We start from the raw sequence: 15,280 nt of genomic DNA, 5'->3' as shown, positions 1-15,280 counted from the left end.
CAAGTCCATTCTGGAGCCCAAGTCCAGTTCAGAATCCATGTCCATGCCTAGTCCAGAGCTTGAGCCCATGCCCATGCTCTGTCTGGAGTCTATGCCTCATCCAGAGCCTGAGCCTATGTCCATGCCCTGTCTGGAGTCCATGCCTCATCCAGAGCCTGAGGCCAAACCCAGGTCCTGTCCAGAACCTGAGCTCTTATACATGTCCTGTCCGGAGTCCAAGCCCAAGTCCATGTTTCGACCAGAACCCAAGCCTCAGTCTGTGTTCAAGGCCCAACCCAAGCCCAAGCCCTTGCCTAAGCCCAGGTTACTGTGCCACACCTGACCAGAGCCTGAGCGGAGCTCTGAGGGGGACGTCTTTTCGTGGCAGGCTCATTTTGCCTGAGACAGCTCAAAGAGGACTGTAGCTCCCAGAGGGAGCTCTTTTGGGGAGGGGGGTGTTCTCTGTCATGCCTTCATGCACCTGAGCCTGGCTCAGCTCGAGTGCCCCGTTCTCGCCCATGTGCATGGAGCACGTAGCGCGTGCTCTTGGGACAACTGGCTCATTGTGAACACCTGTTGTTGACTGGAACATAATCAGCACGTGTGCATAAAAGGCTGCTGGTTACACACTCACAGTGCGAAGTATTATCACTGTATTGTATCTGTCTCTACGCCATTTCGCTGGTACGAGTACAGCTACGACAGCTAAGCTAGCTGAGGGACTCCACTGAATACCGACTAGCGCAAATTAGCTGTTACTGCTTTACCTAAAGACACATGTAGGGGTATGAAACGGTTTATTTAGTTGTATTTAATTTACTGTGTCTTACTGTGTGCTAATATAGTGACAGTGGTATTAGCATAGCTTGTTATCTAAACTCAGAGTAGTTTGCTTTCTGCTTACACACTGTATTTAATAGAACAGAACAGATGTTTAAAATAATTTTTAAGAGGGGAACAAAAAGAACTGGCAGATATATTTTTTGACAAGTGATGCGACAATTGTGGTCAAATGTTACGATCATCATTTCCTGTAAGTACACAGCTCGCCGTGTTTGGGCGGAGACGAACACGAGGAAATGCACAAATGGAAGAATGCGAACTGAGACACATCTGTGTAACACACAATCTGGATAAATATTCAGTATCTACCAGATTTTATAAAGGAAGTGACATCATTAAACCTTTAGCAATTATTAATAAGTGAAGGAAATTTTCACATTTTCTCCTGAACATTAATATGAATAACACTTCACCTTTAAAAGCTCCGGATCAATCCCTTTAATCTTAGGAGCAGGAACAGGAGGCAGAAAAATCACCATTAACCTAAACACACACACACACGTTAACCAATGTAATATCCTGCAGTTATTCTCCTGAATCAGAGCAGCGAGTGTGTATGCGGTGTGTTACCTCTGCTGCTGTGAGAGGAGGGCGAGGATGAGGAAGATCAGCATCACAACAATGCTGACGATCAACAGCAGCCTCATGGGGAACATCGATTCTGGTTAAAACAACACACACGTTAAAATTACAATTTATTTTTATTATTGCCTGATGATAAACTACTGTGTGATACAAAATAACATGCTTTCGCACAGAAACTAGCTGTATTTTATCAGAAAACACTGGAACTAAAATGCAGGTTTTGGGGGAATTACTGTCTCTGAATTAGGACAAAAAATATATATGAGTCATATGATTACATAAAGCAGAATGTTTTATTTCAGTATTTACTATTGGCCTTGAATACCAATGTGTGTGTGTGTGTGTGTGTGTGTGTGTGTGTGTGTGTGTGAGAGAGAGAGAGAAAGAGAGAGTGATCTGTACCTTGCCTCAGGATCAGCGGGACATGAAAAAAGACGCTGTCACTGAAATCACCAAAGTTTTTGAAGGCAGACATGGTACAGCGAACTCGAACCTCATAATGTTTCCCAGTGTGGAGACCGTAGATAGACTGCTGAGTACCGCTCTCCAGATCCAACTACAGAGAGAGAGAGAGAGAGAGAGGGGTAGTTAGTCTAACTTTAGCTCGTTAGCATAACATTAATGTTCACTGGGACACCGAGAAAGCTAACATTTGCACAATGCTGTATTTAGGCAGTCGGCTAATTTTGCCAATGTTGCTAATCAAATGGCTAAATAAATTTATCTTCTGTTTTTTTTATGCATGCTAACAGCTGCTCTATACAATTTACACTATTTTTCAGATATCAGATATATTTAACCAGCTAACACTGTGACAGCAGGTAACGTAGCTGATGGAATATGCTAGCTTGTGTTTTTATCGTGATTAGCTGAGCCTACTTAAAGTAATGAAGGTTAATGAAGTGTTTAAATCCTGAGCTTCAGTCAGGGATAAAATGCCGACTTATCAGAATGACTACAGATATGATGGGCGTGTCCTACCATGTCCCAATGGGAGGAGTTTCGTACACGATAGTGAACTTCATATTTCAGACTCATCCAGCCTGTGCTCACATCTGCTGAAGGGGGTGGAGCCCAACGAACCATGATGTCATAGTTCAACCCTGAACGACTGATGTTCAGCAGTGTCCAGTTTAGGCTGACAGGAGGGTCAGGGTACACTGAGGGGTCACACAGAGGTCAAAAGATCACAGGAGCAGACACTGGGGTCAAAAGGACATTCTGTAAGTAATGTAAGGTTATTGAGAGGTCAAGTTAGGTCATCACTCCAAACAGCAGCGACATCATATGTACTGTATATACAACCCCAATTACATAAAAGTTGGGACATTGGAAGAACATAAATAAAATAAAAACAGAATGTAATGATTTTCAAATCATGGAAGCCCTGTATTTTATTGAAAATAGTACAAAGATGACATATAAATTGTTGAAACTGAGAAATTTTATTGTTTTGAATTTGATGTCAATAACACATTTCAGAAAGTTGGAATGTGGGGAACAAAAGACTGGAAAAGTTGTGTAATGCTAAAAAACTAATATGTTGAATTGGTAACAGGTCAGTAAGATGGTTGGGTATAAAAAGAGCATCCCAGAGAGGCGGAGTCTCTCAGAAATAAAGATGGGGCGGGGCACTGCTCTGTGAAAGACTGCGTGGGCAAACAGTGCAACAATTTAAGAATAACGTTCCTCAATGTAAAACTGCAAAGAATTTGTGGATCAGATCATCTATGGTCCATAATATCATTAAAAGATTGAGAGAATCTGGAGAAATCTCTGTCTGCAAGAGACAAGGCTGAAAACTGACATTGGATGCCTGTGATCTTCAGGCCCTCAGGAGACACTGCATTAAAAGCAGACACGTGTCTGTAGTGGAAATCACTGTATGGGCTCAGGAACACTTCAGAAAACCATCGTCTGTGAAAACACTTCATTACTGCATCCACAAATGCAAGTTAAAACCAGATATCAACAATATCCAGAAACCCCGCCCCCTTCTCTGGGCCCGAGCGCTTTTACGATGGACTGAGGCGAAGTGGAAAACTGTCCCGAGGTCTGACGAATCAAAAGTAGAAATTCTTTTTAGAAATCATGGACCCCACGTCCTCCAGGCTAAAGAGGAGAGGGACCATCCGGCGTGTTATCAGTGCGCAGCCCAAAAGCATCCAGCATCTGTGATGGTATGAGGGGGCATTAGTGCACATGATATGGGTAGCTTGTACATCTGGGAAGGCATCATTAATGCTGAATGATATAAACACGTTTCAGAGCAACATGCTGCCATCCAGACTAAATCTTTTTCAGGGAAGACCTTCCTTCTTTCAGCAAGACAACGCCAAACCGCTTTCTGCACATAATTACAACTGCATGGCTCTGTAGTAAAAGAGTCCGGGTGCTAAACTGGCCTGCTGCAGTCCAGACCTGTCTCCCATTGAAAACATTAGGTGCATTATGAAGCATAAAATACGACAAAGGAGACCCCAAACTGTTGAGCAACTGAAATTGTATATCAGGCAAGAATGGGACGACATTTCTCTTTCAAAACTGCAGCAGTTGGTCTCCTCAGTTCCCAAACGTTTACAGAGTGTTGTTAAAAATAGAGGTGATGCAGCACGGCGGTAAACACGTCACTGTCCCAGCTTTTCTGAAACGTGTTGCTGACATCAAATTCAAAATGAGCAAATATTCTTCAAAAAACAATAAAATTTCTCAGTTTCAACATTTGATATGTTGTCTTTGTACTATTTTCAATGAAATATCGGGTTTCCATGATTTGCTAATTATCACATTCTGTTTTTATTTACATATTACACAGCGTCCCAAATTTATGGAACTGGAGTTGTACACACAGGGCATGGGGATCAACCAGAGGTCATAGGGTCGTAATGAGGTCACAGATGAAATAATCTTGAATAAGTCGTTGTTTAGTACACAAAAACCAAAATAATGTGCGTGTTTGTGTGTACCGATGTTCTCCACACTGAAACACTGCTCATCGTACGTGATGTTGTCTGTGTGTGTATTCGAGCGCAGCTGTACACAATACGTCTTCCAGATCTGTGTGAAGTTTCTGCTGAAGTAACACTCATTCTGTACGGAGGGAGTGTATTCAGGACACTCCTGCCACTCACTGGGGGTTAAACTACACACACACACACACACACACAGGTTATTTTGTTGTTTTATGTTTGTATAATATATAGGTATATTACTATAGTTCAATAATACTTATCCCTATCCCTACACTGTAACCCCTAGTGCTTAATAGCATTTTACAAGTTCATCTGGAAGAAGAGCGCAAGTGCTCCAGGTTCACGGAGGGAAGAGGAAGTTCCAGAACTCCACCAACACCGAAACGTCACCAACTCAGTGGAACGACATCCGGTCAAGTGAGGATACACAACTGGACCTGAGAGAGAGAGAGAGAGAGAGAGAGAGAGAGAGAGAGAGAGAGAGTTCAATATTAATCCAGTGATTAAAACGCTAAAACTCAACCTAATGGCGATAAAATGTATTAATTGAGATTAATTTTTAAAAAGTGGGTGTTTCCCAGATGTGTGGGCATTTCTCTGCTCAGTAGGTGTGTCCCTGCTCTGTGGGCGTATCCCTCTTGAGTGGATGTGTTCCAGCCTGAAAGGCATTTCAAGAATCAACACATTTTATGTATAATCCTAATCCCCAAACCTAATCTTATACATCATCCTAAACCCTGTTCTAAACTCACAGTTTAATTCTAAAACAAATCTCATCCCTAAAAGCTACAGTACTTCTTTAATCTACTTCTAAAACTATGAACCTATTCCAAACCCTAATTCCAAACTCTAATCCCAAATCCTACCATTATTATTATTATTATTATTATTATTATTGATATTGGGGCGGCACGGTGGTGTAGTGGTTAGCGCTGTCGCCTCACAGCAAGAAGGTCCTGGGTTCGAGCCCCGTGGCCGGCGAGGGCCTTTCTGTGTGGAGTTTGCATGTTCTCCCCGTGTCCGCGTGGGTTTCCTCCGGGTGCTCCGGTTTCCCCCACAGTCCAAAGACATGCAGGTTAGGTTAACTGGTGACTCTAAATTGAGCGTAGGTGTGAATGTGAGTGTGAATGGTTGTCTGTGTCTATGTGTCAGCCCTGTGATGACCTGGCGACTTGTCCAGGGTGAACCCCGCCTTTCGCCCGTAGTCAGCTGGGATAGGATCCAGCTCGCCTGCGACCCTGTAGAACAGGATAAAGCGGCTACAGATAATGAGATGAGATTATTGATATTGGTGTTGATACAATTAGTGTCTTTGTGCTTTTTATTTACAGATTATTTTTACGAACAGAGTTTTGGTGGTTTAGATGTACACTTGTTTATGTTAAGCTGAATTATGGGATGTAGTAGTGTAGTGTGTTATTAATGTCCACAGTGTGTAGTGGTGTGTATGAGTGGTTGCTGAATAGCTACAGTGTGCATGTTAAACGTGTTAAACGTGGTTAATGTTGAAGCTGATTATCAGCTCGCTCCTCTGCTTCGTCCTGAAGCGCGGTGGATCTTTAATGCAGTCATTTTTCCTTAACTGAGACGGCTGACTGTATTGTGCACCAGGACTCAGAAGGGTTCTGCAGGTTCTGCACTCCTGCTGATTTAGTGTCGCTGTAAATCAGGCCGTGGAGGAGCGATTGATTTCCTGCTGCACTGAATTCGTGCTCCTACAGCAGGATTAATCACAACCCTGCAGAGTCCTGAGCACAGAGCTATACCTGAAATAAATGACTTTGATCTCAATACACGATCTAACACCCCCTCTCTCTCTCTCTCTCTCTCTCTCTCTCTCACACACACACACACTACAACCACAACCAGCTCTTAATCCAAAAAACATCCGCTGAACTGTTAACATGAAACACCAAACACCAAAACCGAACAAATCCTCAGTCACAGCTCATCCGCAGTCTCAGGGATGCAGAGCTCAACAAATGTTCATCTTCATAAAGTCCTCATTCACAACACACTTTTAATTCTGTTGAAATACCAATCACCTCTTTTGACTGACCAACTATTTAAAAATGTGGCTATTTGTTTAGCTTGTGTCTGTAGATGTTGTGTAATGGTGGTGCAGCGTGCTCTTTCGCTACATACAGTTATTACTGCACCTAGTGGTCAAACAGGGGAACTGCAACAAGCACTAATAAAAGGTCCACTGGGGCAGGAATCACACTGCTCCATGCTCAGGGGGAGGAGCACAGGATGGGATAGGTTTTTACAGGGTTGCCAGATTGGGCTAGTTAAAAAATCTCATTTTATCATAAATAAGCAGAATTAAATCAAATAAATTTCTGCAAGTGAAGGTGACGTGTGGCAGACAGCAGCAGATTTATAGCTCTGTCCAGAGATTTCACCCATGCTTCTCTGTCCTCCATCTCCCAACCCTCAGACAGTGTGTGGAGTGTAGAATGAGAGAGAATGGAACACTGGATCTACTGAACGCTTCTCTCGCATCTGTAGTGACCTCCCACTGTCCCGTCTCACACAATATATTACTGCACCTAGTGGTCAAACAGGGGAACTGGAACAAGCGTAAATAAAGGGTGTTGGGGCAGGAATCACGCTGCCCCATGCTCAGGGGGAGGAGCAGAGGACGGGATAGGTCTTTACAGGGTTGTCAGATTGGGCTAGTTTAAAAAAAATCTACCACCAACATCTAATAAATAAAACTGAATACATTTTTGCAAATAAAGGTGAAGTGTGAGTGCAGACGGCGTGTGTATGATGTACAGATCTGTTTCTATTGTAAAGATTGGAAAAGGGAAAGAGGGATGATGGAGTGGATGATATCGTGACAGTAGAAATGCATGTGCACTACAGTGATACACAGAGAAAAATATATAGGTCATTTGTGTGTGGGGGGGGTTCAGTAAAAATGTCAGTTTACATTAATGAGCATATTCTAATGGTTTCTACGGTAACAGCTCATTCACAGGGACTCATCCAACCGACGCTCCACATAAACAGAATAAAAGTTTTCTGTTAGGAGAAATGTGTGTTTCGGGAAGGAGTCTCCAGTGTCAGGTCTGTGTAACAGTCAGAGGTGAAGCTGGAACTTTAAGTTCTCCAAATCTTCAGGACAGAGGAGTTTACACTTCTTTACAGTTTCTCAGGAACATGATGGAACAAACTGTGAATTTTTTTTTTACTAACTTGGAGAGGGAACAACTGTTTATAGCTGCTATAATGTAAGTGACAAGAGAAACTAACTCATTTTACAGAACATTAAATGTAACAATAAATGGATAAAAAATATGGCGTGCTGTGTGTAAATGTGTGTAAACCAAACTGAACTATGATTCTGCTGAATTTATTAAAATTTCAGAAGGCTAATTGTGGCAGTGGGGGCGTGGTCAAGCATTGGTTTGTGAATGGAGGGCAGGGCCAGGGAAGGTGAGAGGCAAAGTCATTGCGCCTGTTGTTGATTAATGGTGCATGGGGATGGCTGGTCGAGCAATGCACGGCACATCTTCTACCGCTGCTAACTGGAGAGGCGCAGCTCACTGCACAACAGCTCCCCGTCGACAGTCGGCTTGAGTATGCCAACTTTAAGCAAGCCATCCTTCAGCGTATCGGCTGCTCCCCAGAACAACACCACCAGCACTTCTGCATGTTAATATTGGAGGAAGTCAGCCGGCCATTCGCATTCAGCCAACAGCTCCAGAATGCCTGCCGGTGGTGGCTGAGGGTGAACGACCACGACGCTGAGGGGATCATCGACATGGTGGCACTGGAGCAGTTCATTGTGCAGCTGCCGGAAGGAACAGCAGAGTGGGTCCAGTGCCACCACCCACTGTCAGTGGATCAAGCCATCAAGTTGGTGGAGGACCATTTGGCGGTAGTTCCAGCGGCAGGCGGACATTCCGACTCTTCTCTTTCTCTCTCTCCTTCTCTTTCCTCCCATCTCACCTAATCCCCATCCCCACCCCTTTTCCCCCAGCACGGACATGGAGACCACCCCCCGCAGCCAGTTTGCTGCACCTGTGGTGTCCCTCTCCCTTCTTCCCCTTCTGTGTCTGTGACTTCTCCCCCCCAGGTGAGTGGTCCCCATATCGCTGGTGCAGAGGTGAAGCCTGGGCCAGTATGCTGGCACTGCAGGGAACCCAGGCATCTCCAGGGCCAGTGCTTTGCGATGGAGGTGGGAGCTGTGGTCTGGATCCCCACTGTGCCAGAGATGGCCCTCGACTGGGCCAAAGCATATTGCAGACCAGTGAGTATTCAAGAGGATACATATCATGCATTGGTGGATTCCAGCTGTAATCAGACTTCAATCCACCAAAGCCTGGTGCAAGGTGAGACATTGAGGAGAGCACAGGTGGTGAAAGTTTGTGTGCGCACGAGAATGTTCACAAATATCCACAAATGTCCATCCACATTCCATTTCCATGGAAAAAGCGTAGTGTAAAGGCGTCAGTTAACCTGCACCTCACCCACCCACTGATTCTGGGTACCGATTGACCAGGGTTTAGAGGTTTAATGGAGCATGCAGTAGTGGGCGGGTCCCGCAATAATGCGTCACTGGGGAAGCTGTCTCAGAGCCATCCATGTCAGCACCACATCAGGGCGATACAAGGAGCACAGAGCTCCTCCCTCTCTTGGGGATTCCCTCGAGGATTTCCCGTTAGAACAGATGTGACATGAAACTCTGCATCATGCATTTGACCAAGTGAGAGTAATCAATGGTCAACCCCTCCAGCCTAATGCGACTCCCTCCTTCCTGTACTTCGCAATTATTAAAGATAGGCTGTACCGAGTGACACAGAACACTAAAACCAGCGAACAGATAACTCCGCTGTTAATCCCAAAGAGCCATAGGTAACTTGTATTCCATGCGGCTCACTTTAATCCGATAGCCAGACACTTGGGTCAGGATAAAACACTAGCCTGAATAATGGCCAGGTTCTATTGGCTAGGGATTTGTGGGGATGTCCACTGGTGGTGTGCAGCGTGCCGCGAATGCCAACTGGTAAATCCAGTGGCCACTCCTAAAGCACCTTTGTGTCCTCTCCTTGTAATCAAGACTCCCTTTGAGAACATTGGTACTGTATGGATCTCTTCGGGCCATTAGATTGGTTGGCACGGGGATATCATTTTATTTTAGTCCTGATGGATTATACAATGCGATATCTGGAAGCAGTCTTGCTGTGTAATATTTCCGCATGTAATGTTTAAAATTTTTAAATTTAAAATTATAAAAGTTTAAAATGATCTCCCGAGTCAGGTTTCCCGAAGAAATCCTGACTGACCAAGGCACTACATTTATGTCACACACACTTCGTGAGCTTTCTGAGTTATTGGGGATTAAATCCATCTGCACCAGTGTCTATCACCCACAAACAGATGGCCTGGTAGAATACTTCAGTCAAACACTTAAGAGTTTAATTAGAAAGTTTGTAAGTGAAAATGCAAGTAATTGAGATAAATGGCTCGAGCCCCTGTTATTCGCAGTATGAGAGGTCCTGCAAGCTTCCATGGGATTCTCCCCATTCGAATTATTATATGGGTGTAAGCGTCGTGGCATTTTGGACGTGTTGTGGGAAAATTGGGGGGACGGGCCTTCAAATAGTAAAAATGAAATTCAGTATGTTCTCGACCTGGGTGCAAAGCTCCCCACACTCACTCACTTAACCCAGGAGAACTTATGGCAGGCACAAGAATGTCAAGCCCGGCTGTACAACAGGGGGGTGCATCTTACAGAGTTCACACTGGGAGATAAAGTACTCGTATTATTGCCCACTTCAAGCTCAAAATCGATCGCCAAGTAGCAAGGGCCCTTTGAGGTCATACAGCGAATCGGGGATGTCGACTGTGAGGCGAGGTGAATGGATAGGGGTATAGCACTGCAAATATACTACCTCAACCTGTTAAAACATTGGATCGAGGGGATCCCCAAGGTGTTGGCATGAGTACTTCCGGAGAGAGCAGAGCTGGGGCTGGAGGTAAAAATGAAAGTAACCACGCAAGCCACTCTGATCCCTTGTGGAGACCACCTCTTACCAGCCCAACTCATGGAGGTTGCCAAGATGCATGCGGAATTTTCTGATGTATTCTCACCCCTCCCTAGAGACACTCACCTCATAGAACACCATATTGAGACGCCCCCAGGTGAGGTGATGCGGAGCCACCCATACCACTTGCTCAAACACAAAAAAGCGGTGGTTCAGGACGACCTCAAGACCATGCTCGAAATGGGAATAATTGAGGAATCCCACTGGAGCAGCCCAGTGGTCCTGGTCCCCAAGACTGATGGGATGGTCCGGTTCTGTGTGGACTATAGAAAAGTCAATGTGGTGTCTAAATTTGATGCGTACCCAATGTCTTGTGTTGATGAGTTGCTCAATCGATTAGGCACTGCTCGCTTTTATTTGACACTGGATTTAACAAAGGGATATTGGCATATCCCCTTGACTCCTCTATCCTGAGAGAAAACTGCCTTTTCCACACCATTTGGCTTACACCAATTCATCATGCTTCCTTTCGGGTTATTTGGGGCTCCTGCTACGTTCCAGCAACTCATGGACAAGATCCTCTGCCCCCACGCCACCTGTGCCACTGCCTACTTAGACAACATCATTATATATAGCAATGATTGGCTGCAGCACCTAGAATACCTCAGGCCATCCTAGAATCACTGAGGCATGCGGACCTCATGGCTAACCCGAAAAAGTGTGCGATTGGGTGGGTGGAAATATGGTATCTGGGTTTACACTTGGGTCATGGGCAGGTGCGTCCCCAAATTGACAAGACTGTAGCAATTACAGTCTGCCCAAGGCCCAAGACCAAAAAGGGGGTGAGACAGTTCCTAGGGCTGGCTGACTACTATCACAGATTCATACCCAACTATTCAGACATCACTAAAAAGGGAGCACCAGATCCAGTCCAGTGGACGGAGTCATGTCAACAGGCCTAAGAAGGTAAAGGCTGCACTGTGTGTGTGTGTGTGTGTGTGTGTGTGTGTGTGTGTGTGTGTGTGTGTGCGTGCGCGGGGGGCACTTTTACACTCTCGACTTCTCTCTCCCTTTTATTTTACAGACAGACACATCAGACAGAGGGCTGGGGGCCATTTTGTCCCAGAAGGTGGAGGGCGAGGAACGTCCTGTGCTGTACATCAGTTGCAAGCTCTCGATGCGTGAAAGTAAGTACAGCACCATCGAGAAGGAGTGCCTAGCCATTAAGTGGGTGGTCCTCACCCTCCAGTACTACCTGCTGGAGTGCCCCTTCACCCTCTGTTCAGACCAAGCGCTGATGCAGTGGCCCCACCATATGAAGGATGCCAATGTGTGGCTCACATGCGAGTATCTTGCCCTCCAGCCTTTTAAATTTGAGGTGATCCACAGGCCAGGGGCACAGATGGTGGCGGCAGACTTTCTGTCCCGTCGGGGGGTAGCTGCAGGCCAGATGGCTTCCCGGCCTGAGTCGGGTGGTGGGGGTATGTGGCAGTGGGGGCGTGGCCAAGCATTGGTTTGTAAATGGAGGGCAGGGTCGGGGAAGGTGAGTGGCAAAGTCATCGCACCTGTTGTCAATTAATGTTGTGTGTGTGTTTGTTGCAGTGATGATGGAGGATAGAAATGGAGGATAGAAATGGAGGAAGAGAGCGAAAAGAGGGGATCTCTCTCCTGACCAGAGCACGTGTGTGTGTGTGTGTGTGTGTGTGTGTGTGTGTGTGTGTGTGTGTGTGTGCGTGTGTGTGTGTGTGAATGAAAGACATCATGTAAAAGCTGAAAAGTAGAGAAAGAAAGTTCAGAATAAAGCCTGTGTTGACACCAGTTCCCGCCAGTCTGTGCTTCAGTATTCCACCCACATCTGGGTCACACTACACTAATTTTCTTGATACTTGTGTGTGCATGTACAGCACAGCTAATTTGTATTTGGTGACACCCACAAAACTCCATAAAAGGAATAAAAAATATACAATGAGCAAAACTTTTAATATATATGATTAACAGTGTTGCAGCATCTGAAAGCCTTGAACAGAGAGCAGAACGATGGACAAGGTGTATTAGATATGAACGAAGTGAGATGAAAAGGAAAAGGTGTGAGGTAAAATGGAGGGATCTGGAGTATGAGGTGATGGTGAACATCCAGGACGTTATACTGGGACGTATGGAGGCACGTGAGCAACGTGAGGAGCAGCTCAAGACACGTCACACTGCTCACTCAGCGCTGCAGGAGTACAGTGTGATGCTGCATTCACAGAAAACGCTGTACACAGCATCTGAGCTGTTACTGCAATGTCTAAGGAGTGTATAACTAAACACACACACACACACGCACAGACACACACACACGTGTGTGTATTCTCCCTGACAGAATAATCCATATAAAAGTGGAGTTAACCCTAACTCGCTGTGATTTATATGACTGGAAGCCGAGCAGGAGCAGGTGAGGTTTACTTTAGTTCATCTTCTTATACACAAATTTACACACACTCAGGAGCAGGACACACACCTTTTACTGAAACTGTAGGATTTTCATAAAAACCAAATTTTTGAGTGAGTGAGTGAGTGAGTGAGTGAGTTTGTGAGTGAGTGAGAGTGAGTGAGTGAGTGAGTGAGTGAGTGAGTGAGTGAGTGAGTTTGTGAGTGAGTGAGTGAGTGAGTGAGTTTGTGAGTGAGTGAGTGAGTGAGTGAGTGAGTGAGTGAGTGAGTTTGTGAGTGAGTGAGTGAGTGAGAGTGAGTGAGTGAGTGAGTGAGTGAGTGAGTGAGTGAGTTTGTGAGTGAGTGAGTGAGTGAGTTTGTGAGTGAGTGAGTGAGTGAGTGAGTTTGTGAGTGAGTGAGTGAGTGAGTTTGTGAGTGAGTGAGTGAGTGAGTGAGTGAGTGAGTGAGTGAGTGAGAGTGAGTGAGTGAGTGAGTGAGTGAGTGAGAGTGAGTGAGTGAGTGAGTGAGTGAGTGAGTGAGTGAGTTTGTGAGTGAGTGAGTGAGTGAGTGAGTGAGTGAGTGAGTTTGTGAGTGAGTGAGTGAGTGAGAGTGAGTGAGTGAGTGAGTTTGAGAGTGAGTGAGTGAGTGAGTGAGTGAGTGAGTGAGTGAGTGAGTGAGTGAGTGTCGTCTGTTTCAATCCAACAAACTGCAGTGTGCAGCGAATTTCCTCCATTTGGCACTGAACAAAACACTTACATAACTCTGTCTCACTCGCCAAGCTCTCTCGCTCTCTCTCTCCCAGTGAACCTCTCCCTAATTCCAGCCAGCTGTGTTACATAAATAAAACCTTGTTGCAGAAAGAGAGGCCCATCTGTGTGTGTGTGTGTGTGTGTGTGTGTCTGTGTGTTCAGTGCCAAACACAGCCAAGGTTCCCCCTGGAGCATAAGGGATCAGTTACACACACACACTGCAGCTCCATCCTCCCTCGTGGAACGCTTCACTTTTCAGACCAGACAAACTGGAATATCATTCTATCACTCAAAACCTTTATTTTTATTTATTTATTTATTACAAACACACACACACCCCTGTCTCTTTCCCTGCAGTGTGTTAAAGGCCGGACTCTGACTCCTTTACTCCTCCTCGTGTTCTGTATAAAGCGTCTGAATGTGGAATGGTGTGTGTGTGTGTGTGTGTGTGTGTGTGTTGCTCCTCCTCTGAGCTGAGTGATCGGTAGTAACAGAGCTGGAATCAGTGTGTGTGTAAAAGGGACAGACGGCACGGTGGGACGGGGTGTGGCGCTTTAACACTGACATTCTTCTTTCTGAGAGCAGCACGAGCTCAAACATCTCCCTCTACAGCGTCTAAAATCCACCAGTCTCTCTGTCTCACATCACTTCCTGTTTCTCTTCACTTCCTGTTTCTCTTCACTTTCTCCTCCAACATGTTTCTGATCCACAAACACGATGCTCACACGAGTCTCTCCATCCACTCCTCTCCTCCTCATTACCTCTCCTTCAGTCTCTCTCACAGGAAGCACTATTAACATGAGCTGTGTACTTCCTGTACACATCAGGAGGAGAGTGAAGAGCTGACACTGATGGAGGGATGAAAGAAAAGGAACAAAGGAGGAATGTGTGTGTGTGTGTGTGTGTGTGTGTGTGTGTGTGTGTGTGTGTGTGTGTGTGTGTTGGATCCAGCATTATACAGGACGTGACATAAAGAAAACAATGTGAGTTGTTGATCAGCTCCTGTTTACATCTCAGCGTTCTGCACACTGTGACCCTGATGATCGCGGACCGGACCATTCATCACATGACAGGGACAGAGAAAATCCCTCTACTGTTCAGGTTGAGTTAAAATGTGTGTGTGTGTGTGTGTGTGTGTGTGTATTACCTGATGTGATGGGTCCCATGTCACGGTCAGCTCCATGTGTGTGTGTGTTCAGGAGTCCCAACACACAGATCAGACTGAGAGAGAGATGGCTCAGCATGACCTCAACTGCTTGGAAACACACACACACACACACACACACACCCCTTCATTATTCTGTATATTGCTGACTGACATTTCCATTGTTTAGATATTAACTATAATAAATGTTTGAGATGATCTGATCTACACCGCTCTGTTCCTCACACAGAGACGTCACGGTGCGCTGGGTTTAGTTTCGCTAATCTGGTGTGGAGCCGGACACCTTTACACTTTCAGGCTGATTTCATTTACACAGTGTGTGTGTATTATTTACAGGTGTGTGTGTGTGTGTATGTATATGTTAATTACAGAGGTGTGTGTGTGTGTGTGTGTGTGTGTGTGTGTGTGTTATGGACAGTGTGTTATTTACAGAGGGGTGTGTGTGTGTGTGTGTGTGTGTGTGTTATGGACAGTGTGTTATTTACAGAGGTGTGTGTGTGTGTGTGTGTGTGTGTGTGTGTGTGTGTGTGTGTGTGTGTTATGGACAGTGTGTTATTTACAGAGGTGTGTGTGTGTGTG

General features: G+C 45.4%; 1 protein-coding gene across 1 annotated transcript in view; it reads right to left on the bottom strand.

The window, feature by feature from the left end:
- ghra (growth hormone receptor a) overlaps window positions 1-15,280 on the bottom strand; it is a 56,699-nt gene that overhangs the window by 15,788 nt on the left and 25,631 nt on the right. Inside the window, exons 2-8 of the mRNA XM_060931040.1 lie at window positions 14,684-14,788; window positions 4,684-4,816; window positions 4,374-4,549; window positions 2,389-2,567; window positions 1,810-1,963; window positions 1,393-1,483; window positions 1,236-1,305 (exon numbers count right to left, since the gene is read on the bottom strand). Coding sequence (XP_060787023.1) covers window positions 1,236-1,305; window positions 1,393-1,483; window positions 1,810-1,963; window positions 2,389-2,567; window positions 4,374-4,549; window positions 4,684-4,816; window positions 14,684-14,780 — 900 coding nt within the window. The 5' untranslated portion in view covers window positions 14,781-14,788. The remainder of the gene's footprint in view (window positions 1-1,235; window positions 1,306-1,392; window positions 1,484-1,809; window positions 1,964-2,388; window positions 2,568-4,373; window positions 4,550-4,683; window positions 4,817-14,683; window positions 14,789-15,280) is intronic.

The sequence above is a fragment of the Neoarius graeffei genome, chromosome 10 (assembly GCF_027579695.1).
Source record: "Neoarius graeffei isolate fNeoGra1 chromosome 10, fNeoGra1.pri, whole genome shotgun sequence".
Classification (NCBI taxonomy): domain Eukaryota; kingdom Metazoa; phylum Chordata; class Actinopteri; order Siluriformes; family Ariidae; genus Neoarius; species Neoarius graeffei.
Note: the sequence above shows the minus strand (reverse complement) of the source record. Positions and strands in the feature narration are given on the sequence as shown.